Source organism: Panthera pardus, unplaced genomic scaffold (assembly GCF_024362965.1).
Source record: "Panthera pardus isolate Hobbes unplaced genomic scaffold, ASM2436296v1 HiC_scaffold_13, whole genome shotgun sequence".
NCBI lineage: Eukaryota > Metazoa > Chordata > Mammalia > Carnivora > Felidae > Panthera > Panthera pardus.
Genome location: NW_026526688.1, coordinates 20,846,142 through 20,873,750, shown reverse-complemented (window position 1 = coordinate 20,873,750; position 27,609 = coordinate 20,846,142). Strand labels below are relative to the sequence as shown.

General features: G+C 36.3%; 1 protein-coding gene across 25 annotated transcripts in view; it reads left to right on the top strand.

Moving 5' to 3' along the window:
* PCM1 (pericentriolar material 1) overlaps nt 1–27,609 on the top strand; it is an 83,817-nt gene that overhangs the window by 40,886 nt on the left and 15,322 nt on the right. For 17 of the 25 annotated variants that reach the window (XM_053900903.1, XM_019466701.2, XM_019466698.2 and 14 more), the window contains 10 exons: nt 1,950–2,121; nt 4,831–5,189; nt 12,248–12,412; nt 14,668–14,724; nt 17,770–17,942; nt 18,286–18,417; nt 22,411–22,531; nt 23,894–24,052; nt 24,309–24,442; nt 26,538–26,672. In XM_053900903.1, the coding sequence (XP_053756878.1) occupies nt 1,950–2,121; nt 4,831–5,189; nt 12,248–12,412; nt 14,668–14,724; nt 17,770–17,942; nt 18,286–18,417; nt 22,411–22,531; nt 23,894–24,052; nt 24,309–24,442; nt 26,538–26,672 (1,607 nt within the window). The remainder of the gene's footprint in view (nt 1–1,949; nt 2,122–4,830; nt 5,190–12,247; nt 12,413–14,667; nt 14,725–17,769; nt 17,943–18,285; nt 18,418–22,410; nt 22,532–23,893; nt 24,053–24,308; nt 24,443–26,537; nt 26,673–27,609) is intronic. The other 8 variants (XM_019466702.2, XM_019466713.2, XM_053900906.1 and 5 more) reach the window with 3 other exon arrangements.

Here is a 27,609-nt window from a genome sequence, read left to right as displayed (position 1 = left end):
AAAGTTACAGACTCGTCTGTGTTGATTCTTTATGGTGAAAAACTTAAAATGGTTGCTAATGAAATTAAGTAAACTGCATATGAAGATTGCTTAGTCTTACACCTTTGAATTATTCAGCAACCATTTATCAAGGAGAAAGGGAATGATCCTCTCCCATGACTGCAACACACCAGGCACCGCGTAGAGCATGAGGGGAGTAAAGATGACTAAAGCAGCGTTCTTCTAGAGGAGCTGCATGTCTTGGTAGGGAGATTCACTCCTAGACAGACGCTTAGCTTAGGCTTAGATTTAATTTATTTAGTTTAGGCTTTTATTCAGGCCTTTTTTCTTCACCTGTTACGTTTCAGATGCCAAATAAGTGACTGGGATGCAGAAGGGTAGAACTAATGTTTAAAGAAATTTAGAGTCTAGTGAGGAAGCTCTCAGGGTGTCAGGTGCTCAGCACAATGCCGTGGGTGCTGTAGCAGTGATGCAAGTGAGGTGAGGGGTCTGCTCTTTGTTGGGGCAAAAAATTGTCAGCAGGTTTCTTTTTTTTTTTTTTTTTTTTTCTTCCAGAAAGCATGTTATTTAAAGAATGAACACAATTTATTTCCAGGGAGATGAGAGAGGAAAGGGCTTTCTAATCAGTGTGACACTTAAGAGTTACGAAGCAATGAAACAGTAGATCATGTGGGGAATTTAGAAGTGATTAAGTTTGGCTAGTGTTTAGGGCCATCACGGGGGAAGAGTAATTGATGTGGCTGGAGAGCAGCAAAGGCCTTCTGTACTGTGGAAAGAAGCTTAGACTTTCCATGGCCAACCCGAAGGGCCATTGAAGGATTTTGAGCAGGGGGTTAGCATGAGATTTCTATTTTAGGAATATTATACTAGTGATAGTGTTGCAGAGTTTTGAGAGAGGAGCTAAGAATATTGCTGGTGAATAGAAAATTGAATGCTGCTGCAGTAATACTAGAGAAGGAATGATGGCTTGGTCCAAGGCATTGGCAGGAGGGGTACAGGACTAGGAGCAATTCAGAAGAATTCTAGAGGTAGAATACATTAGGTGATCAGTTAGATGTAGTGTGTCATGAAGGAAATGGAGTTGAAGGTGTTTGCCAGGGAATATAGGACGAGAAAAGGGTTTGGAGAGCTGGACGGCTCTGTGAATATAAATAAATAAAAAGAACAGTGCATTTTCTTAGCAAGATTATAAAAGCAGTGGCATTAACAAATTTAACAAGCACTTTAGTTCTTGGGTATAAATATTGGCAACAAACGTGGTTTTGAGTGGATTTTTAAGTAACATAATATAAATAATTGCACATGTAATTCCTTTGCAGAAATATACTTCATACCAGTGTCAACTCTGGGCGAAGACCATTCATTCTTCACAAAGTAATTTTGTGAAGACTTTTCTCACCCCTTTCTCTCCCCGAGTTGTTAGTAGCCCCCTCAAATACATCTGATATGGCACTGTATGGTAAAGGGTTAGTTTTGGTCTGTTTTCCCAGTTAAATTAGAGTGGAAAGAATAAAAGCTTTGGAGTTGTGCAGACCTGAGATCTGAACTGCTCTTGCATTTACTAGCTGTTTAATCTCTGAGCTGATTTTCTCCCTGGTAAAATTAATACGATACCCGTGTCATGGCGTTGTTTTGAGCATTAAACAAAGTGACGGGTAAATGCCTACAGTAGAGTCCAGTATCTGGTCATTTGATAAAGGTCAGGTACTGTTACATCTAACTTTTAACTCTGAAGGGTGAGGATCATTATCCATTTTTGTATCACCAATGTGGAAAACCTAGTGGACTGAGCTATGTAAACAGTGATTGAACAAGTGAATGTTAATGTATTTAATAGTTTTTTGTTTTGGTGGATTTGAGTGGCACATTTAATTAAAACTGTCTTTTAATTTTATATTTAGGTCTTCAGGCACTTTGTTGTTGTCTTATCCATTGCTTTTATTTATTAGGTATGAATTTCAGCCCTTTATTTCCTTCTAATTTTGGAGACTTTTCTCAGAATATTTCGACACCCACTGAACAACAGCAACCATTAGCCCAGAATTCTTCAGGGAAAACAGAATATATGGCTTTTCCAAAACCTTTTGAAAGCAATTCTTCTATTGGAGCAGAAAAACAAAGGTACTTAATTGTGAACATAATCCATTATATTCTTAAATGTCACTTTTGTGATTACATCTAATTATATATAATTTGAAAACATAATTAGGCAGGCTGCTTCTGTTGTTCGGCTTGATAGCGTTGGGAATGTGAAACTGATAATCTGATCAGGTACCTCTCGGGCATACACCTACTGCTAACCCTGGTATCACAGTTTTGATCAGAGTATCTCGTGAAATTCATTTTGGAAGGAGAAGATGTGACCCATACAGTGTCTTTTGCCCAGGTTTGCTGTCTGTCTTTAAGTTCACTTTAGGGCTAGAAACTAATATTAACTTCTAGACGATAGTTGTAAAGCGATGGCTCCTTGATTCATAGCTCCTGATTAAAATAAATTCTTAAGGCCTATCTAAATGTGATGTGGAGTGTACTGTTAGATCAGTGAAATATGGTATCAGTCAGAGTCAGGGTATCTTTTTGTGTTTCTCAGTGTTATACATATATTTTTTTCTCACTGTTAATATTTTTTAATAGAATAGTCTTCCCAAATAAAACTTTTGACTCAAATAGTATAAAAGACTACTTGGTTTGAGTCCGGTTAATCATTTAATATTTTTATAGCTTTTTTTCATGTGTGTGTTAATCTGGAAAACAGTTTTGATAGCCAGCTGGTAAAAATAGCCTTTTTATTGTTACTCTTATTTATTTCAGAAAAAACTTTTTAGAAGGATGAAAATTTAGAGGTCAGTTCATTGTAGTATTTCTTCTGTAAGAAGTATCTCTTTGATTTTGTCTTTCCTAGCCCTTTACAAATACAGAATTCACATTACTTTTTAGTTATGGATTGGGCATGTCTTGGGCTCTTAAATAAACATTTTGACACTTTAATAAATCATAGATTTTCTTACATGATGAAACAAAAACTCTTAGAATTCAACTGTTTATTAGACTCTGGGAACCCTATGGTTGACCTTCCTGACTTTTTCTTAGCTTTGCTAACCATTTTTCCCATTAAACGCCTTATTGCTCTTTAAAATACTCCCTCGTCAGAGCCTAACAGTGTTTAGGGCATAGTTGCCATTCAGAAATGATGGTTGAATGAATTTCCATCATAAGCAATAAACACTTATTCAAAGCTTTAGTGAATAGCTTTACTATTGGAAGGTCTTTACTTCATTACTATCCATATTTTGTACATAATTGATAGTAAAAAAAGGATGGATCTGGATATCTAGTATTACTTGAGATATTTGACCTACTTCAGATTAGACCTCCCCAAAATCTCAACTATTATTAGGTAGGTTCCCTGAATTAAATGGCTGGAGATAACAAGAGGTCACATGAAACATTGTAGTCCTGAGCTGGGGTCAGAAAACTTTTCCTACTGTAAAGGGCTTGATAATAAATACTGCAGACCATATAGTGCCTGTCATAACCATTTATTTCTTCCATTTTTGCACAAAAGCAGCCAAAAACAATATGAACAAGTGACCTTGCTCCAATAACACTTTGTGGGTGCTGAAATATGAATTTCATACAATCTGTGTCACAAACTGTTTCTCTTGATATTTTTTCAACCATGTAAGAATATAAGAATCAGTTTAGCTCCCAGGCCATACAAAAACAGGCAGCAGGCTGAATTTGGCCTGTAGAATATAGGTTTGCTAACTTTTGTCTTGAGTTGGATCCTATAGTTCAGTCTCCCAAATCACATTCTTCGGAACACTGTTCGCGTCAGGTTCTATGATAAAAAGTTTTGGACATCTTGCTGACTATGTATTCCTCTAAGACATTTATAATATCAAGCACATTGGCATGTTAAAATTTCTGAGAAATCCTGTAGACATACATAGTTTTTTTAAACTTAGATGATCAGTGAATACCTATTAATATATTAAAGGATGTCAGTGTTTAGCACACCATTAGAACTAAACTATATGTGTGGAGGAGTAAATTACCAGTTGCATGGACAATTGTTTTCACCGAATTCCAGTTCTTTTTGAACTGCTTTAGGTGACAACAGATCTGTGTGTTCCCAAACCCTCTGTTACACACAGCTCTTTCTCAGCTGTTCCTGCATGTGTTTTGGTTTTTCCTTGTATGTCCCATCCTTTTTTTATTTTTATTTTTATTTTTATTTTTATTTTTATTTTTAATTTACTGATTTTGAGAGAGAGGGTACAAGTAAGCGAGGGGCAGAGAGAGAAGAGAGAATCCCATGAGGGGTGGGGAGAGAGAGAGAGAGAAAGAGAGAATCCCATGAGGGGCGAGGTGGGAGGAGGGGAGAGAGAGAGAAATAAAGGGGCGGGGCTCACTTGAAGGGACCTCCGGGACTTGTGCTCACCCAAAGCGGGACGGTCCATCTGATGTGGGACTTGAACTCACAAACCTTGAGATCATGATCTCAGCTGAAGTCAGATGCTTAACCAATTCAGCCACCCAGGCGCCCTTTTTATTTTTCTTTCCCACTCTTTTGCTTCATGAATGCTAGATCTTTTGTTTGAAACTTTTGCCAATGAAAATGGTTTAATGAGAAGGATGTAATATTAAAGTTCAAAGTAATTTAGCACATTAGCATTCATAATACTTGCATATTTAGTTTATTTCTGTAAAAATGTTTTTATAGCCTGTTGATGTTTTTATCTACCTAAATCTAGTAAACTATATCTACAGTTTTCCAGTAAACATAGGAATCTTTTGTACCTATAAAAACTTATTTTCATTGATAAGGAATCAAAAACAGCCCGAAGAGGAGGTGGAAAACAGTAGGACACCATGGTTATATGACCAGGAAGGTGAAGTAGAAAAACCATTTATCAAGACTGGATTTCCAGTGCCTGTAGAGAAAACTACAAATAGTAATCGCAAAAATCAGTTAGATACCAGCCGGAGAAGACACCAGTTTGATGAAGAGTCTTTAGAAAGCTTTAGCAGTATGCCTGATCCAGTAGATCCAACAACAGTAACTAAAACATTCAAGGCAAGAAAAGCATCTGCACAGGCCAGCCTGGCGTCTAAAGATAAAACTCCCAAGTCAAAGAATAAGAAAAGGCATTCTACCCAGCTGAAAAGCAGAGTTAAAAATATTGGTAAGTATTAAAATTTGTTGAATATCGATCCGTGTAAATGTTGATAACTTTATTCTGGCATGTTGACATACTTAATTTCATTAGAGCTAAATGGATAAACTATTCTAGACCTACTTGAGTAAAGTAATTTTTAGTCACTTTTACAAATTTTTTAAATAAAATTTATCAAATAGTGTTGAATGTTGTAGCTATTTTAAGACATGGTATTCTTTTTTTGTGCTTCCTAAAGCTTCTTATATTTCCTGTGTATATGGTTACTATGAGCTTTGAAGATATTGTCCGTATCTTGAAGGTTATTAAAATTGCTGACGTGCCCTACTAAAAGTTGCCGAAATGCCCAAGTTTTAATGTTTCTCTTTTTTAATAATACATCTTATCCTACATCCAGCACTTTTTGGTTACATCCTTGATTGATTCATTTAAAGAACTTTGGGCCTGTAACTACATTGCAGTCTTTGAATATCATAGATGAAACCACTTTTAAAACAAGTTTGCTGTTAGTCCTTTAGGAAATTACCCTTAGTTAATAAGGTAAAACATTTACCTAGGTTTATTGAATCTTGGCCATTGAGTATCTAATTAAAGTTCTTTTTACAGTGTTAACTGTGTGCCTCTTTAAAAAAATAGATATTCTATGATTTTCTAACAATTTTACTCAAGTCTAGCTCTAGAATCTGGAATATTAAAGGATGCTCCTTCCAAGTTTTCAGGGGATGCTTTTTGGCTGTGGCTCTGAGATGTTCTTCTGGGTTCGGGAGATAGTATTTGGTGCTTAAGAACAATGTATTGAAGGCATATAATCAGAAAAGTTTGAAAAATCACTGTGCACAGCTAACTCTTGGAAACTCACAATACATGCAAAGATATGGAGGTCCTAGGAAACCCTGTAGTAAAAATCCACTTGTAGATATTCACAGCATTCTTCTTAGCCTCTTATGGTTAATGAAACACTTGAGAACTCTGATGAAAACTATGTATGTAAGAAAGAATAGGTGCTCCTTTATTTCATTTCAGTTCATCATCTGTCCCTCATGTCCTTGCCTCCTACCGCTACTCCCATCTGAAGAGTCTGATTTGATGGCGAAGCAAGCAAATTTGAACAGGGATGATGTTTTTCTCAGCACACACGTTACCATCCTTGAAAAGTTATATAGGTTTGGGCGGAGCTGATTTTATGTAGCAAATTAATCACTGATTCAAATGAATGAAATCCAACTACTCTGCTTTCTCCAAGATGACTCTTGGTGCCACTGGAGGGTGTTTAAGTAGATAGATAATGAACTGGGGCCGTTTTTAGGGAGTGGTCCCTTGGGTGACCCAGTGAACGTCACCTTGCTCCCACAAAAATGCTTTTTGTCATGCAAACAAATGAAGAAACATGAACATTTATTTTTCTAGCGTTTTCTCATTCAGCCGTTAATATGAGTGTGCTAGGGCAGTGCTTCTTAAACTTTACTGTTTCTCCCTTGGGAATCTTGTTTAAAGGCAGATAGATTCTGTCTGGGTGGGGACCCAAAGATCTGTATTTCTAACAAGTTCCCATTTGTTGTCGATCTTGGTTTGTGGACTTCACTTTGAGTAGCAGGTTCTTAGGAGACTCTTCAGCCAACTAATGGCCATGTCTACCTAAGCCTAGAAATAGCTGGTATATTTCTATTTTTGAAACCCCTTTATTCTAAGGAATGATGGTTTTGTATATGCAATTCAGCTTTTTTGCTTCAAGACAAAGATTGACATTCTGATCTATGTGGTCTCTTCTAAGTATAAAAATACTTGCCAGAAACATACATACACGTTTGTTTGACAAGCATTCAAAACCATCTGTCAGTGAGAGCCCTACTTTAAGGCACACACACAAAAATAAAAGACTTGATAGCAGAATCTAATACATGTAGAGTCAAACTAATAGGGAGCAAAATCAAATTAGTCAGCTAAACCCTTGCTATTCAAAGTGTGAACCAGGGACAGGCAGCATCAACATCATCTTGGAGCTTATAAAAATGCGCTCTTGGGTCCAACCTTGTACCACCCGAATGAGTATACATTGTTTTTCAGTGTGCATGTTAGCAAGATTCCAGATGTTTTATTTTGTTTTTCTAATTTTTTTAATGTTTATTTATTTTTGAGAGAGAGAGAGAGAGCGAGTGAACAGGGAGGGGTATGGAGAGAGGGAGACACAGAATCCAAAGCAGACTCCAGGCTCTGAGCTGTCATCACAGAGCCCAGTGTGGGGCCTGAACCCATGAACCATGAGATCATGACCTGAGCTGAAGTCGGATGCTTAACCGACTGATTAAGGCACCCCAAGATTCCAGATGTTTTAATGTGAATATATGTCCATTAAAGTCTGAGAAGCACTGAGCTAGACCAGTGCTCTTTTATGGGGTAGGAATGGCCATGATTTCTTAGAAAAAAGAATATTTACTTGTCTTAAATGTAGGTAGATGAAGAGAAATATTGGAAGGCATTCCAAACTAGTAACAATGAAAAAAAAAAAAAGTTTAGAGTCAGGATGAGGCAGGCAAAGATGAGAGGAACTGGGGAAGGAAATAGGGTATGACAAATAAATCAGCGTGGTGGGACTTAAGCTGCTGTCTTGAGAGAGAGCACAGCTGGTTATACTGTCCCTGATTTACTAGACTGAACTGCTCGTGTGTTTTGCACTTGTGGACAGTTTTCAGCAGTAGCATGCTAAATCTTCAGTTAGCTTTGTTTGCAATGATGGCGATGTATTTTCATCTTTAGCAGGTCTTTATATGTAAAGGTACATATTACTGCATGTGAAGTAAGGTGGTACAAATTGAGTGATAGTGACAATCTTCTTTACACTTCCATTCTAATTCAGACTTTGAGTTGAGCATCATTTCTTGCTGTGCCGGATGTTTCTTGCCTGGCCGGATGCATCAGACCTGTAATTTGGCTACTCTCTAGCAGGTCCATTCCCTCTTTTGATATTGTTAGAAAGCAGTGGGATCCTATAGTCTAGGTCTTCCCCGTTCTTGGAAAATCAGATTGAACTGTTAATGTACTATAACTGTCCCTGAGTCATTTCATTTTTCTTCTCTTCCCTCTCCTGTTGTTTACTGATGAAGACTGAGTTGAAATGCATGTCAAGCATTGGGAAGGGCAAGGCCTGACAGATGTGGCCAGCAAAGAAACAACCCTTTTTAGAGTCACAGAGTTCATTACTTACATAGGCATAGAAATGAGAGCATCTGGGAGTCCTAGCTCCCTGTGTTCTTTGTTCTACATGCCACAAGGGGACACTGAAACAGAAGAAGCCAGATGACAGTTGCAACACGAGTGGTAGGACCGGTTACTGAGGAGCCAGTGCCGTGCTGCAGCTACGCTCCACTTTATAGTCTGGCGGTGTGTCCCCAGAGCCTGAGAAAGAAAGGTCTCCTATTTCATCAGAACCCAGGAGGAGATAAAAAATACTTTCACGACAGCTTTACGAGGGGGTGGGGGGAGGCAAATAAAAAATGGCCACATAGTAGTTCCTCACAAGCCTCCCATGTTCTCATATTCTGTGCTCCAGGAGGATCATAAGGCCTTCTGTCAAGACTTAGACTCAGCTGCAGTTCAGTCCTTACCTGTGTCGCCTTTGTGGATATGTGCAAGGTCTCCAGGGTGCCATGGCTGAGCTGTGTCGCTAAAGTGGAGACACAGCTGAAAGCATGGGTTTTTTCTAGCTGTGTCGCCACTCATTCTGAGTAACACAGATTGTGGGCAAGGGAAGGAGTGATGAGGTGGGTTGGGAGATCCCTTATGCTAATGAACATGTGGTGGTGGTGGTGTTCTACTAGCTGGTCTAGCCAGTGGAACTCTGGAGTCTCAGTAGTCTTCCTTAATTCTCCATTTTACCTTTTCCTTTTGTCAGTCATATACCCTTATTGCTGGACCTGCTTATGTGAAGGTCAAAAATAACCAAGAGGGTTCTTTTTCCAGTAAGTTTCATGCAGAATGAATGAGAGTGGCTAGACTTTAGTCTGAGAGACCAACGAAGAAACTAGGAACCCAAATATGAAATGATAAAGCCCTAATTTGAATGATGGCCTTAAAAATAAAAAGGGAAGGTTAATTCCAGAATGGATGTTACAGAGAATAGATCGACAGTATTTGGGGGACTTAACTTGTTATTAGCAGGGCAGCTACTGTGATCTGGAGCATGTAAGTAGCAAGGCTTTCGGCTCTCTTGTCTCATTCTGAGAATGCTGGGGGCAAAGATCAGAGCTCTGTAGTCCCGGGGAAGACTTGGTTGGAGGATGGCCATCTGTGCACCTCCTACTATTCTTACACCCTCCTTCCTTCGAAGAATAGCAGTCTTTTGCCACTTCAAGGTACTAATGGGAAAGAGTGTCCCTGAACAAGTAGGTGCCATTGTCCCTACCTTGCCTGTGGGAGAGCATTGCCTTTGCAGCTGTGGAGACTGAGTAGAAAAGCTTCCTCTTACTGTCTTGGTGGGAGACTGACAACTTGCTGGTGAGAATGTTGCTTCACTCACTGTAGGAGTGAGGCTTCCAACTGCTGTCTGCATGCCAGTGAAGCTACCCACAGTTGGGTCCAGCCTTCAGGGTAGATAGGAGTCCTGACATCCAGTGAACGTAACAGTGCATGCAAAAGGGACCAGCAGCTAGAGAGAAGCCCCAGAAGCTGAACACTAGATAGAACAGGTAAAATCCAGTAAAAACAGTTATTGAAGGAAATACACACTTGAACAAAATCCTAAAAACACTTAAGTGTATTAAACTAATAACAAATTCTATAGAACTAGAAAAAATGGTTTTCACATATAATGTTTAGATTATTCAAAAAAGAGGGTAACTGCTATTAAGTCCCAAATTATTGGCCTAGAAAATTGAGGGGACAAACCATAAAAGACTCTTAAATAGAACAAACTCTGGGTTGCTGGAGGGGTGTTGGGTGGGGGGGATGGGCTAAATGGGCAAGGGTCATTAAGGACTGCACTTGTTGGGATGAGCATTGGGTGTTAATATGTAAGTGATGCATCACTGAATTCTACTCTTGAATTTAGTAGAAATGCAGCTAACTGTTGTCCAGCTGGGAGGCAAGGGGGACAGTATCCACATACCCCTATGTATATTCTGATAAAATTCCTTAATCCCAAGGAAAAAGTAAACATCTTCTAAGCTTCCAGACTGGAAGAACAAGTTCTGTACGATAAAAAAGAACCAAACTGACATCAGACAACACAAGAAGTAGAAGAAAGTGAAATAATGCCCATACACAGACAGAAGAGTACTGCAGCTCGGGAGTCCTGTATTCAAACTAGTCACGATGCAAAGAAGATATTGGTGTGTCCTATCTGCCGAAAACAACAGGAACAACATATGAATCAGATTAGACACCTTTAATATAGGGAAAGGTGAAAAGGAGAGGTAACAGTTCAGTAAACAACAGATCAATCTCAGTTACTAATGTAAATTGAAAAGTGAAATATTAGCAAATTTAATCTGCCATGAATCAAGACAAATATTAGACTGTTGTCAGTAGGGTTTATTACAGAAATGTAATCATGATTCATTATCAGGAAATCTGTCAACATAATTTTGATATCAACAAATTGAAGGACAGAAGTCATATAATCATAGTGGTAGATTAGATGAACTTCAAAGTCATTCCTAGTAAAATTTTTTAAGTAAAATGCACCTAAGAAGACAGATATTTAATATTTGATATAATGAAGGCTGTTAGCTAATGCCAATCACATCATTGTAAATGAAAATACTCCAAAGATAATCTGTATCAAAATTAGAAATTAAACAGGGGTTCCCTCTCCACCATCATAATTGTCTAGCATTGTTTGGAAAGCATTATCACAAAAAAATTAAATAATTAAATAAATAAATGGAAACATTTTATATTTTTCTGGGAGAGCCCAAGAGACACTGGAAAATAGCTACTAAAGTTAACAACATAAATTAGTAGAGTTGCTGGTTACAAAATAAGTGTGCAACTATTTTTAGCTGTTGTAGTAACAGAAGAATGGAAGTTGGGGGGAAATACTCTTCCCGTGGTAGTATCCAAATTGATAGGGGGGTAAATCCTTAGGGATAAGTTTAACAAGGAAAGTACTACATCTATAAAAATGTAAATATTTTTGAAGAACATGAAATAAGATGGAACAAACATAACTTTTTAGAAGAGAATGTGTAAAATTATTAAATATCAGTTCTCCTCAAGTTAAGAAATGCTTTTAATGTGATTCCATTTTGAATCCTCGTGGACTGTGGACTGTTTTTGAAATTAGAAAAAAAAATGTCAGCACTTGTATGGAAGGACAAATGTCTAACAATAGCCAAGAAAAGAAGAGAAGCTAGGTAGGACATGCCTTACCATATATTTAAGCATTCTGTAAAACTTCGGTGGCTAAAAGAATGAAAATGGCATTGGAATACGTATGCCATTTAAATAATGCTCAGAAGTAAAACTTAATAAATAGGGACATTTAATATATTGACCAAGCTTGCGTTTTACTTCATTGGGAAGAGGGTAGATATAGCCAAGTATCCATGTGGAACAAAATAAAGTTGAAGTCCTATCTTGTGCCATATAGCAAGGAAAATTTAGTAGGGTATATAGATAACCTATGGTGGGTAAGACCTTTTAAATCAAGTCCTGTTACACACAAGTTATAATAAGAAGGCACACATATTTGACAAGTGCCCATTATTCTTCTCTCTGTTACGGACATTTTATGTGGACTAGATAGGATTCTTTCTTGTATTTCCTAACACTGGAAAATTGTTAACTTGGAGTCTAGTAGGGAATTTGGGTCATACAAGGCCTGCCATATAGTTTGAGTTGGGATGTACTCATTAAATATCAAAGGACAATGAAGTTTTAGAATATATTATTGTTACCCATGCTTCCAAAGGTTATTGCAAGACATTGTTTTACTATTTTGTATGTCTATTTATACCAGGCCTTCATATATTCTAAATTGGGTTACGTGTACTATTTCACTGTGGAAATCAATTTCCCTTTCAGTTTGAGTTAGTTGCAACTGATAACAGTTGTCACTTTTTTTACTCAAGGGTATGAAAGTGCCAGTATGTCTAGCACATGTGAACCTTGCAAAAGTAGGAACAGACATTCAGCCCAGACTGAAGAACCTGTTCAAGCAAAAGTATTCAGCAGAAAGAATCATGAGCAGCTGGAAAAAATAATAAAATATAGTAGGTCTACAGAAATATCTTCAGGTATGTTCTTTTTTGGTTTGCTTTAATCTAGGACTTCTTCATCTTAGAGTTGAAAAGTGGTCTGTTGGAATTTTCTATCATGTGGAAGGTTTTGTATAAGTAGAGTAGATATATTTTTGATATCAAGAGATGTAAACTGGAAATATTTTTATTGCGATACTAGCTTTCGACACTTTGATAAAATTCTAAACTAAAAGTATAGTTGACATTAATTTGAAACCGATTTGAAATTCTGAAAATCTTCTCTGAATAATAATTCGATATAAAATCATATCATTCCTTGCTTAAAATCTTTGGCTTTACCATACTTAATGGGAAAGTCCAAATGCTTTAATGTAACATCTGTCCAGCGGAGATTTGGCTCTTTCTTGCATCTCTAGACTCTTCTCTGCCCACCCTCTGCCTTGAACTTGTCTCTTCTTTCCAAGGCACTGACCTGAAGTTTGCCCATAGTTATCATGCCATTTCTCACCTCAGGAAGTGTCTTTTCTGCCTGAGTCCTTTTTGCTCTTTGTAAGCCTTTTTCTTTACTGGAGTCTTAAATAAAACGTTAATTCTGCATAATTTCCCTGAAATTGTATCCAGATCTAAGCTCAGATATGTTTCCCTTTCTCCTTTTTCATTTCTGTTGTAGCCTGTGTAAATCTCTTCTGTTGCCTGTATCACATTTTATAGTAATTACCTGTTTAAGTGTCTGTCACCTTTTTGAGTCCCTTGGCAGCAGGTAATACCTTTCATATTTGTACCTTCAACGTTTCCATGATACTGGACACATGGTAGGCGCTTAGTGTTGATTGAGTGAAGGGAGGAATGAATGAATGAATGGAGTTGTATGTGTTTGTCACTGTTTTACATTAAGTACTGGTACTTTCCCAATTTATAAAGAACAAGTACATCTCAAAGAAAAATGAAGAGGGAGGCAGTAAATATAGACTCTTCTCAGGTGTCAGTAGGACCCTTGGTGAAAAACTGGAGTAGCAGCTACCATTTGTATTATGCTCTACTATTTACAAATTAAATTACTCATCTCATTTGAGCCTCATAATGCTGTGAATTGGTTTTATTTCCATTTGCAGTTGAGGAAACATGGTCAGAGAGACCTTTTTCCCAGTGTCATAAAGAGCTGGTAACATAAACTGGTACGGTTTTTCTGGAAGGCTTCAAAAGTCATGCCCTTAACTCCGTAATTGTACTTATCTATGCTAAGGGGAAAAAAAAAAAGTGAAAACAATACTGGTAGTTAGTGTTGTCTGAACAGTATGATTCCAACTATGTTTGTTAACAAAAATATCAATGAAAAAAGACTGGAAGAAAATCCATCAAAATGTTAATAGAGATTTTATCATTTTGAAACTTTTCTGTATTTTCTAAACTTTTCATAATGAGTATTTATTGCTTTTGTAATCAGAAAAGAAACCCCACATTTGTTTGTGTTTTGAACTGACTGACTTCCTCAAGGTCCTGTTGCTAGGAGATTGCATAGTGGAAATTTCAGTCCTGGTCTTCTGCTAAGTCTAGGATCCTTTTGGCAAAACTATCAATTCTACTGACACGACCCCAGCATTTTACCAAAATTTTGTAACTTTTATCCCCTTTCACTGTCTTTATCAAATAGTGGTATCTTCAAAGAGTAAACGAGTGGAGGTTGGGGAAGGGCATTAAATTGAAAGACTTAATTGGATTATTAAGTTACCTAAATAATGGATATTTGGCCATAGTTCTTCAGACATTACTGTTAGAAAAATATAAGGATTGAATTTTGGTGCACTAAAAAATGCTTGAATTGTGTAAATATACACTGTGTGTATTTGCATATTCATGCTCTGAAAACACTTTGTTTTAGTCACTACCCTGAAATTCTTTATAGCATGTGCTAGTGCTTTTTGATACATGATTACTAGAGTGTAGCACATAGGACTGCTAGTATTTAATTGTCCCATCCTCTCCCTAAGGAGTTGGGGGAGTTTGATCTTGATGTGTATGCTTCTGAGAGTGAATGGCAGAAGTGTATTATGATAGTCGTCATCAGTCACATTGTTTATATGTAAGTTTATAGCAAATCTTCTTGTATTTTCCCTAGTAAGATTATTTTAAAACAAAGTAAAAACCTTATCTTGTGATAACATTTCAGTTCAGGCAAACAATTTTAAAGAAATTTGCTTTTTTTTTTTTTATTCACTTACTCATATTATAGACCCTGTCTTTACTATTCATACACATTTTATGTTCATCCTTATGTCTGCCCTTTCCTACAGCACATGCTAGGAGAGTGCTACAGCAGTCTAACAGAAATGCATGCAATGAAGCGCCAGGTAACAATCTGCTTAGTTTTGGTGTCCAGTTTGTGTTAATTTCTTTCCATTAGTCCTAAATATCCTTAGTTTTATTGCTCTGATTATTTTTAGATTTAGCTTAGTGTATGTATGTCATTTGCCTTGTAAAAGTGAAAGAGACTTCATAAAATTCTGACGGCTTTCATTTATAGTTCTTTACTTGGGTGATAAAATTAGCTGCCTTTCTGGTTTTCATTTTCATTTACTGTATAGAACATAGCCAACACATTCATAAGGGTAATAGAAAATATTTTTATAATTTAGTGTTTTATTTGAAGTTATTTATTTTGTATTTCTTAAGTGCTTAAAAGCATTAATATTTTTTGAAACAAGAATACCGTTATTTTTTCCTAGCTTTGATTTACAGTGTTTAAGTGTTAGGTGTGACTTCTGCTGTACCTGCTTATTTGTCGTCACTAGTCAACATCTGTATTTAAAAAATGAGCCAATACACCATTAAACAAAAACAATGACATGCAAAGACCTTGATAAATAAAAAGGCATGGAAAATTACAGACATTCCAAAGTGCTGTTTTGATCTTTATCCTATATATTTTCTTTAAATATGGTTCTGTGTGATTTAGAATTATAAATATTCTTTAATGGTTCCCTACACTATACATAAGTGAAAAATAAAAGTCTGTTGTGAATAAAAGTCTGTTGTAGGAGAATCTAAAGAAAAAACAAGGATCTAGCACAGACTAAGCTTGACTTATATCTGTGATACTTCCTAAAGAACTATGAGAATAAGATGGAATCAGAGAAACTTGATTGAGATCAAGGATTTTCTAGCTTAAACAAATGCATTTTAGTTCAGGAGGAGAAACTGGCAAAAACTTTCTACCGGGTGGAGCATGTGTTCAGCATAATTCATTATTTGTGAATAATTTAATCTTTAGTGATATATAATTTAGAATGAAAATTTTATCACCTACAGAGGTATGACAGATGTCATTGAATATGCTTTGTTTTTATATCTTGAAATAATAAACATTTTCTGACTTAACTGGCCAACTGTAGTACATAAATTGGAAGTTTGTGTATTAAAATCTATTTTCTTATCTGGATTTTTCCTTTAGATATTTCTTACAGAGACTTAAAATAAATATCACATGTGGACATTTTATTTTTTTAAAATTTTTTTTTCAACGTTTTTAATTTATTTTTGGGACAGAGAGAGACAGAGCATGAACGGGGGAGGGGCAGAGAGAGAGGGAGACACAGAATCGGAAACAGGCTCCAGGCTCCGAGCCATCAGCCCAGAGCCTGACGTGGGGCTCGAACTCATGGACCGCGAGATCGTGACCTGGCTGAAGTCGGACGCTTAACCGACTGCGCCACCCAGGCGCCCCACATGTGGACATTTTAAAACTAGTAAAAGAACATTGGTATTTTATTATTTTATTTTATTTTATTTTATTTTATTTTATTTTATTTTATTTTATTTTAATTTTATACTTAAAAATGTCTGAGGGATAGGGAAGTTGTGTATTCGTTATTATTATTTTATACTTGTAGAAATTGAGACCTGAAGATGTTAAGGTTTAAGACATAAGTTAGTAGGAGGTTTTCTCATTAGGCCTCATTTGCTTTGCATATTCTTATCTTCTCTTGCAAAAAGTGAATTAAATCTTTATGATCTTTGTGTATTTATTTAAAACCACAGTATATCAAAACACTCAACATTTTAAATTCTCTGTTTTAGAATCTTGTCACTGATATTTGTGGAACTTGACTATTTACCCATGTTTCTACTATTGCTCTAGAAAGGGTACTGAGTTTGATAGCTAGAAGAGCTAGAGACTTTTTAAAAAAAAATTTTTTTTTTAATGTTTATTTATTTTTTGAGAGAGACAGAGACAGAATGCCAAGTGGGTTGGGGCAGAGAGTGAAGGAGACACAGAATCCAAAGCAGGCTCCAGGCTCTGAGCTGTCAACACAGAGCCTGACGCGGGGCTCAAACCCACGAGCTGTGAGATCATGACCTGAGCCAAAGTCGGACACTCAACCCACTGAGCCACCAAGGCGCCCTGAGGCTTTTTTTTAATAGAGAACTGAAAATGGGAACAGTTTAAAAAAAATTTTTTTTTGAGTTTATTTATTTTGAGAGAGAAAGTGGGCAGGGGAGGGACAGTGAGAGAGGGAGAGGTGAATCCATGCCGACAGTGTGGAGCCTGACATGGGGCTCAAACTCCTGAACTGTGAGATCATGACCTGAGCAGAAACCAAAAGCTTAACTAGCTTGAGCCATCCAGGCACCAGAGGAACAGTTGTTAATTTGCACTCTTAAAAATAAAAGTATGACTGTATTCCTTTAAGGGCAATGATTCTGTGTTACCAACAAATAATACATATAGCAGAATTGTTGCTAAATAATAGAGTGATGCCTAGATTCTGTGTAACTGAAAACTTGAAATGGGTCATACCTGGTCCAGCTTAGGCTGAGTGTGTCAGTAAGACATTAGCAAAATTGACCTATATTGTGTTGCAGTTACAAATTCAATTTTCCATCAGTATAGAATGGTAGGTGAGATTTGAGAACTGATAGACCTAACTAGATAGACCTTAAAATAGTAGTTTTTATTGGCAGCATTTAGTTTATTCTAAACCATAACTAAATAAATTTCCTTTTCTGTAACGAAGTTCATATTAGCAAAAAAAAAAAAAAAAAAATTAATCTGCTGTTTATTTCATTCGAGTGCTGAAAGATTTCCATTGATTATTCCTATGAAATGTGTAAAATTATCCAGATCATTTTTTTGAGAAATAAGTACAGTCTGAATAATGCTAGGTAATACTGTCCATACATTTAAGTATTTTTCTAATATATATCTTGATATTTTTGAGATTATCTTTATCTTGGTAGTTTTTAAGATTCTTTTTCTACTTTAAAAGCCCTGAAATAGAATTGAATATGTTCTGATTTTTAAGTAATTTAAACCTGAGAGTACTGATACAACCCAGTAGAAATGGTCAGGAATGTATTTCATCACTATTAACTTTCTGATCTTTTATATCTTCCAGAAACTGGGAGTGATTTTTCCATGTTTGAAGCTTTGCGGGATACCATTTATTCTGAAGTAGCTACATTAATTTCTCAAAATGAATCTCGTCCACATTTTCTTATTGAACTCTTCCATGAGCTTCAGCTACTTAATACAGACTATTTGAGACAGAGGGCTTTATATGCATTGCAGGTATGTGGTACCTCACATTCTTTTTCCTATCCTGTCTGGTACTGCTCTTCATGATTATATCTGGTTGCTTTCTTAGACTGAAGTACATCTTCTTCATATGTATAATGATCCATTTTTCATGTGTTGTCTTACCATTTTATTTAAAGCTTCTTGCATAGCTTAAATAGCTTTTCTAAAAGTCGTTTTCTGAGCAATTTTTTAGTGTTTTGTCTTTAATGTTATTTCTTCCTCATAATTAACAGGTGAGGAGAATTGCATTTGTTATTCTATCTGCTTCTGCTTTTAAATTTGTGAAAAAAAATTAAATGTTTTACGTAAGTAACTATTTTATTTCCTTATTTAGGACATAGTATCCAGACATATTTCTGAGAACCATGAAAAAGAAGGGGAAAATGTAAAGTCAGTGAATTCTGGTACTTGGATAGCCTCAAACTCAGAACTTACCCCCAGTGAAAGCCTTGCTACCACTGATGATGTAAGCTGATCATGATTAATGTAGACATAATTTCAGTATGCAGTAAACAAAAGTTAAATAAGTTGTTATAAATTGTGCAGATACCTGATAATTGTGTCTTTAGCTTTCTTAAAAAGCTGAGTAAAACACATCATTTTGAGGTGAGGTATACAACTCAATTAAAATATGTCAGCAGTTAAATCCCCAAAATTATCTATAAATGATACGTTATAAGGTTTAAAATAGCTGTGTTTATATCTCTGGTGCCCAACATAGGAATTGATTGATAACAGATATTTAGTAAAGTGTCTTGTGTTTATTCAAGACATTCAGTAAACCAGACTGCAGTCAGATCACAGAGCCCTTAAATACATAAATACAAGATAAATCAGGTCTTTGGGTCAGAAGAGAGAAGCCTGGACAAAAAAAAGTTATCCAGGGAAAAAAGCTAATGTACTCAAGTTATTGAAGAAAATTTTGAATAAAGTAAAAGCAACTGGGAAAAGGAAAAGAGTGGTGAGGAAAATGGTGTATTTTCAGTAAATGGTGTTCTTCAAGTAGGCCCTACCTAGCATAGAAGTGATTGAATGAGTGAATGGCAAACCACTAGGATAGTGAGGAGATGATGTGTTAGGGGTTTGGAAATCATCTAAAAGGTTTGGACCCTGATGCTGTTATAAAAGGTAATATGTGGTCCTGGGATAGCAAATACATTTCTTTTTTCTGCCAGTTCTAGTATTTGGAAATTCACGGATAAGAGTGCCATAACTGAACAGCAAGTATCTGCTATAGAGAGTCAGAAACAGTATTGCTGTGTTTCTGCCCATTGTTGATATTTTAACATTGTAAGTTCTTTTGAAAAGATAGTATTTTCTCAAAAGATTTCTTGTTTTTTCTTCACATGTACTAATTTCCTTATAACTTTTGAGGACATTTTCTGAATTTTTGCTCTTTAATTTACATTCATGTTTGAAACAGTACTTTCCCAAGTCATCTTTTCTGCTTAAAACCTTAGGCTCCAACTCCTATACCTCTCTGAACACAAACTTGTACATGGTTTTAATTCACTTAACAATGTCAAATACATAATGTAAGTAATTGTTACTTGGGATTGCTGTTATAACTACTTGGAAATCATGTACTCTTTTTTTGTGGAAAATGAAGAGTGGTCCAGCTGTATACAAAAGTAGGAGATATGCAGTTACATTAAAGTTTATTAGCTACTGAAATAACTTGCTGAGAGCATGAATGATGTCTCTGTCTCCTGTACCTCCCATTGCCTCCCTTTTTATCCAGATTTCTTATACATGGTATTACTTCGTTATTTTAAAATGTTTGAGCACATTGGTCTTTACCGTCAGTAGCAAGTTGAAAACTGAGCTACAGTTTATGATAAAGTTAATTTAACCTGACAAGATTTTAAAGTTAAATAAAATTTAAAGATACCTGCTTCCTAAGTGTCTTAGTTCAGGCTGGTACAACAAAGTACTGTAGACTGGGTGGCTTAAACAATAGACATTTATTTCTCACATAACATTTATTTATAAAAATAAATTCTGTAGCCTGGGAATTCCAAGATCATGGCGCCAGCAAATTTGGTACTCAGTGAGGGCCCTCTTCCTGGCTTGCAGATGACCACCTTTTCCACGTGTCCACATGTGGCTCCAATGGCTCTTGTACGGGCACTGATGCCACCATGGGGGCTTCGCCCTCATTGCTTCATCTGAGCCTTGATTACCTCCCAAAGGTCCACCTCCTAATACATTGAGAGTTAAGGCCTCAGCATATGGATTTGGGGGGTCGACGCAGAGATTCAACCCATAACCATATTGATTTGGCACAAAGAACTGTACTTAGTATTACTTTTAAATAACTAAATTGTTCTTTAATTTTTCATTCAAAACTTCATTTCATCATTAATGTTATTAACATCCACACTTTGTTAATGCTATTTAGTCAGTAGCAACACAACATCCAGTGTTCCAGCCCACAGATCTAGAGCAGTGCTGTCCAGTGGAACTTGGTACAATGATGGAAATGTTTTATATGTGCATTGTTTAATATGGTAGCTATTAGCCACATGGGGCTATCGAGCACTTGAAATGTGGGTAACAGGACTGAGGAACTAAATTTTAATATAAATAGCCACATGGCTAGTGGTTTCCATATTGGACAGATATAGACTCTCATTCTCCAAGTTTTTAAGCCAAGGTCTTTTGAGCTTCATTTATGGAGCTTGTATAGACATATTTCAGAGTATGTAAGAGTTCTCATGCCCAGGAAAGAGAGAAGTAAAAGTAGGCATCTGGGAATTATAAGTCAAAAGAGAGTTGAAGAATTGAAGTTTAGGAAGAGGAAGAAACACTTTGTATCATAAAATGGTGCCATAAAATGGCAAAAGCACTTCTACCTTCCAATCTTAATTGAAGGAGCAACAAAATGACTCCATTTCCTGAATCATATTCTGTAATGCCTGAATTTCCTATAATCAGAGACAGAGGTTTCATTTCATAACTTAAGAGAAAAATTTTAAAGATAATAGGAGAGAGAACACAATTGTGAAGTGGGTTTTAGAATGTGGGACTCTCCTTAATCACACTATACACAAAAATTATTTTGAAATTAAATCCTGAGAAGGCCAAAACTATAAGACTTCTAAAAGAAAATCTTCATGATTGAACATAAGCAAAGATTTCTTAGGGTGCACAAAGCATTAATTGTAAAGGAAAAATTTGATAAACATCATAAAAATAAAATTCTGCTTTTCAAAAGACACCATATATACAGGAGAAAATAATTTAAGTACATATATCTGACAATGACTATATAAATAATAAATCCGGACTCGATAAAGAACTTTTACAATTCCCTTGTAAAACCAATAGCTCGGTAAAATATGGGCAAGATTTGAACAGGCACTGCGTGAAGGAGGATCTATAAATGGCCAGTGTCCACGTTAAAACCACATGAGGTGTTACCTCACATGCACTAGAAAGGCTGAAATTAAAAAGGTTGACAATGAGAAGTGTTGGTGTGAATATAGAGCAGTTGGAACTTTCACACTGCTTATGGGATTGTAAAATTGTGCAAACACTTGGAAAGCAGTTTGGCGGTTTCTTATAAACCTAAACACAAACATGGCATGCAACCAGTTTTTCTTCTTAGGTATTCATCCAAGAGAAATGAAAAGGTATGTCCACAAAAATACTTGTATTCTTAGGGTGATAGCATCGTTAGTCACGATAGCCTCAAATGAACATCAACAGATAAATGGATATACGGTATATCTTTATGCTGGAATACTGTTCAGCCATTAAGAAATAATGAACTTCTGAAACATATGACATCATGGATTAATTTCAGAAACATATGGAGCAAAAGAAAAGCCAGACACTGTAGAGTGTATATTGAATGGTTCCATTTATATGTCAAGTTCTAGAACAAGCAAAACTAATTTGGTGATAGAAATCATACCAGTGGAGTGTAGTGGAGACTGATTGCAGAGGGGACAAAGGAACTTTTTGAGCTGGTGGAAATGATCTTTATCTTTAGGGAAAGTGGTTACATAAGGTTATTTTTAGAACTCATCCAACTGTACACTTAACGAGTACATTGTTGTATGTAAATTATATTTCAATAAAGTGCGTTTAAAGTGAATGATGCTGTCATGTTTTTCTTCTGGTAAAACCATATATAGTAAAGTCCTAGGTATTGTTAGGGTTTAGAGATGGGAGAATTTCCCTGAGGGTGTAGAAATCATTTGAAGTGTTTAAATTTTCCAAGTTAAAATTAGTAGCTGGCGCTGTGAATTTTTATCTACTCAAGGACATATGTTCTGCAAGGTTACTTAATATTTTAATGTTCTCTCTGTTCAACCTTTAATAACTTTAGTTGTATCACAATTTTAAGTATATAGTTTTATGCCAACACTTAGTTTCTTTGTTAAATTTTGGATATCATATAAAAATTTTAAAGAAATATTAGTGATTTTTGTTTTTTTAAACTATAACTTAGGAAACTTTTGAGAAGAACTTTGAGAGAGAAACACATAAAATAAGTGAGCAAAATGATGCTGACAATGCTAGCGTCATGTCTGTATCTTCAAATTTTGAGCCATTTGCAACAGATGATCTAGGTAAGCAGAATTTTTTATAATCTTAGAACATGACTTTAATACAGTCTTTGAATTACACTAAGAACCAGAGTTCCAAAAAGGCAAGATGTGGTAGAAAGACCATGGTTAAAAGTTTGTCCATCAGTCTAAAGTCAAGAGTCTCCTGTTAATTCCTTAGCCTTTGGCAAATCATCTGATCATCTGACTGCATACCCTAAGGAAATGGGAGTCTTAACCTACCTTGCTATGTGGTCTTGTGAAAAATACAGACAACTTTCTAGCATGTGTAATAGGAGTTCAGGAAATGTTAATTTCCTTCCCTTCACGGAAACGTTATCCTTTAAGGTTTCCTAGTTAATAAATGGGAAAAATTGAGAGGTATCAGAGCCTCATCCAGTCACATTTTCAGTAAAAATGTTAACTTCATAATTTGAGATAAGAACTTTCTTAGCATGAATAGTCTTTAGTGAGAAACCCAGGTAACTCACAATGTGCATGACACATTGCATTTTTTTTTCATCATTAGTAAAGCAAGCATGGAAGGTTGTTGTAGAACTCAAAGGTAAGAAGAAAATCTGGAGTCTTAGACTTGGAAAGGAGACTAGAGAAAAGAAAAATGTATAGGTACCTGATTGTTTCCCTTTCAAGAGATAACAGAGATTCAGTCATTTCAGACCTCCAGGGCATTTAGCTGATAAAATAAGGTGCTATTATTCTAGTGTTTTTTTCACATGAAGAGAAAAGATTTAGGTGATTCCAAAGGTCTCCTACAAAGCAAAGGGCCAGACCTTGCCTTGTTTTATGTGCACCTTTTACCAAAGCAGTAAGTCTTCCTTGCCTTATTTTGACTATCAAGGACTCTAAGCCTAGCTCCCTTCTGAGTAAATACCTGTCAAGTCTGAACTGAACTCGTCCCAATATAGAAAAAAATCTCTGTGTGGCCAGGCTTTCCCCTTCAGGTCATTCCCCCTTTCTGAGTTACCAAGTGTTTTGTTTCATTTATTAATTTTTTTCTTACAGTCCTTCACCACTAGCTTTGTCTGAAGTAGACAAAGGAAAACTGGGAAATCTTTTTCTCAGGCCTTTTCCTGACCTTATTTGCTTGTGTTCAGTTGGATCATTTTCATCAGGATTTGAGTGATATTTGGGATGTATTTTCTTTGTACTGTTCACGTGAAGCAACATGATGTAGTGAAATCAGGATGGACTTCAGAGTCTAAGAGACTAACATGCCTTGTTACCCAGCTAGTGCAGTATCTAGAATTTGTTGAAGCTACGTTTCCTTACCTATGGTCAGACATTTGTTTTTATTAATACTTTGTGAGGAATACATGACAAAGTTTGCTTTTATATTTTCTTGAAATATTTCTATTCCATATGCAGGTAACACTGTGATTCACTTAGATCAGGCATTAGCCAGAATGAGAGAATATGAGCGCATGAAGACAGAAGCCGAGAGGAGCACAAACGCAAGATGCACCTGCAGGATTGTTGAGGATGAGGACGGTGCTGCTGCCGTGGCTACCGTTCCTAACTTGGAAGGTGTGTTCGCGGTTGATTAGAAGTAAAAACCTATAGTTCATATGTACAAAAAAAACCGTATAGCCCCACCTGACGTATAATAGTAGTTTTATTACCACTCTCTTTTCATTAAGGGTGCTAAAACTACATAGATACTCCTTTGTGTTATTTTCCCATAAAATCATCAGACTTTAATATTTAGGATTCTGAATAAATGCATATGTATAATATCATAGGCTTTTTTTTGCTAATAAGTCATTTTCTTTTTAAAAAATAGATACTCCCATTGAAAATTGTAGTTCACAACAACCTGTAAGCGAAGTTTCTACTGTCCCATGTCCTAGAATTGATACTCAGCAGCTGGACCGGCAAATTAAAGCCATTATGAAAGAAGTCATTCCTTTTTTGAAGGTAAGCAGTAATTTCTTAAAGCAAGTACTTTGTTTTGTTTTTTAAATCTTAAAAAAGACTTTATTATAGTAAATTCAGAAAATACAGGTAGACCTAAGAAAGCTAAAAACATCAGTTTCATCAATCCTATAAATTTATCTCCCATTATTTATATATACTCACCTCTCCAAAAAGAGTATTGATATTCCTATAAATTGTAAGAATGTGTACATATTCTTGTCCTTCAGGTGAACTGACTTAAACTAAGTGATTATTTGCTTTCATCTGAAACAGAGATGAGTGTTGCCTTTTTTATTTTACGTTTTTGTTTTATCGTGACACAAAACATACTTTTAAACATGTCTTTCTTGATTAAATTAGGTATATTGGTAGTAATATTTAATATGTACAGTTATTTTCTAAGGGTTAAAAAGCCTGAATGATTTAGTTTTATGCTTAGGGAATGCAGGCATCTGCAGTCAGGAAATTTCATTGCTTTTACCATTTTGTTTGTGATTTAAGTGATACCCTTTCATAAATATTCACTTAATTTAGTGTTTCAAAAAGTTTTTGAGGCCAACAAATCTTGACTTTTTTGGTAGGATTATAAGAACTTTGTTAATGTTAGTATTACACCCAGTCACCTAAGCTAGACTTCTTGACTCTATTAACCCTCTGTCACCAGCAAGTCCAAAACTGATTTTCCTTCCTTCTCTCCGGTAGCATAACCTTAATTCAGATGCTCGTGTTTTACCTAGACTGCCTGTCATAATAGGCAAGAAATGAATGTTTACTAAGCAGACTCCCCCCTCCCCAGCCTTTGAGAGATTTCATATAGGGACCTGGTATACTTTCCCAACTTCATCTCTCCCAGTTCTCCATTTGGTACACTCACTTTAAATTGCTCAAAATTTCCTATTCCTGCTGTTGCTTTTTCATGCATCAGCCCTTTGTACAGGTTGTCACTATTAAAAATATAAAGCGCCTTCCCTCTTTTCTGCTTGGCTGAAATGTCTTTTTCAGAGATAATTGTTGTTTCTAATGCGCTTTTGCAAATCCTTCTAGAACCTAGTGTGCTGCTTTTATGATATCTGTTTATCAGCCAGTAATAAGTGTCTCCTGTGAGCTGGCCATTGTGCTCAGTCATGAAAGAGAAACAGCCCCTACAGCTAAAAAGTATGATCTACTGGACAGTGCATAGCATGTAGTGATTGATCGTTCATGTATCTGACTTTTCTGGTATTTGATTCCTTGAAGACAAGGGACTGTTATCCCTTTTTTTTTTTTTTTTTTTAAGTCACCTGCTCTCACAGTGAATTTTTCAAAAGTGGCCTTAAATCCTTCAGTTTAAGAAAGCTTAGAAATCATCTAGTTTAGCCACCTCACTTTACACACTTCTATAGAAAAACAAAAAACAAAAAAAACAAAGCCAGAACAGAAACTTAGCTGAGTAAAGGTTAGAAGACCTGCCTAAATGAGTTTAGTGGCAGAAGAGGAATTAGAACCTTGAGGTTACTTGGTGTGGATGTGATAGGGACTCACCTCCAAAAGTGAACCATGATTTGGATTATTAGGTGCTTGCACATGCTTCTCAAGGAAGATGAAGGAGAAGAAACTTGCCCAAAAGGGCTTGTTACAGAAGTTAGGACGCTGGTTCTCAACTGAGGTGATTTTGACCCTAAAAACATTTTGTAATGTCTACATAATTAGTTCCCAGGACTTAGAAAGGTAAAGGTACTAGCCTCTAGTGGGTAGAGGCCAGAGTGCCACTAGACATCCTCCAGGGCACAGAGTGACCACAGTGCTGACACTGAGAAAGCTGAGTTAGAAAACTCGTGGAGCAAGTGGGTAGCAGGTGAGCTGTGAGGTAAGGTGTAAGAAAGGAAGTGATGAAAAATAGCCAGTTTCTTTTATTGGCTATTACCTGCTGTGGTTGGTTAAAATGTATAAACCCCTTAACATGTATAGTGTGGGAGTCTGGCTGTTCTATGAATGAGTATTTCAAAATGTGTACCTGAAAATTGAGAAGCATCTATGCAAGACAAAATCTCACGTGAATTAGTATTTCTTAACCAGTAGGTAAGTTTATATCCTTACCAGCTTGGATTTTTCTCAGGAGCACATGGATGAAGTATGCTCTTCTCAACTTCTAACTTCAGTGAGACGCATGGTTTTGACCCTTACCCAGCAAAATGATGAGAGCAAAGAGTTTGTAAAGTTCTTTCATAAACAGCTTGGAAGTATATTACAGGTAAGAGTTGATACTTACATGACTTACAATCTATACCCTCTAGTTGAGACTTTTTTTTTTTTTTGGCCATTTTCTGGCAATATGCAGTTTATTCAAATAAATGTCCATTCCAGCAGCATCCATTGGGTGGGGATGATTGTATTAGGGAAAAAAATTGTGTTAGGGTGTGTGTCTTAATTTGATCCAATCATCTCTAAGGGAATTCTCTCTCTTCTCCCTCCCTCTGCCCCTTCCCGCTGTATCTATCCCCTCCCCCCCCCCAAATAAATGAATAAACTTAAAAAAGACTATAAAAAATTAATAAACTTAAAATTTTTTTTAATGTTTATTTTTGAGAGAGACAGACTTTGAGTGAGGGAGGGGTAGAGAGAGAGGGAGACAGAATCCGAAGCAGGCTCCAGGCTCTGCACTGTCAGCACAGAGCCCGATGCAGGGCTCTAACCCACGAACCACGAGATCATGACCTAAGCCGAAGTCAGATCCTTAACTGACTGAGCCACCCAGGCCCTCCCAAAATAAGCAGACTTTGAAAAAAAGAATGCTGGCTCATATAAAAGGAGGAAACTTGGAAAATACTCTGATATTAACATTAGAAAGGGAAGACTGTGTGTTTTCCTCAGTGGGCACCTCAGCTTCTCACCGTGGTAAATATGTACCCCTGATACCGTGTAGGAACATTTGGTGTTAGAGTTCCCTGTTTAACTCTAGTGGCCACCAGTTCTAAGTAGGGAGTAAATCTATGGATGACCTGATGTCCTTTTCCTTTCCTTCTATATACTCTTTAAGCAGAACTAGCACAATTCCTACTTAGATTAATATCACTAAAGAATATTACTGTTGTTTCCTAGTAATATTAGCCTTTAGTTTTAACTTTTTTCATACTAAAAAGTAACAGAATTGTTTTCCCCTGGGTATTATCATTTAAACTTGTTTATCC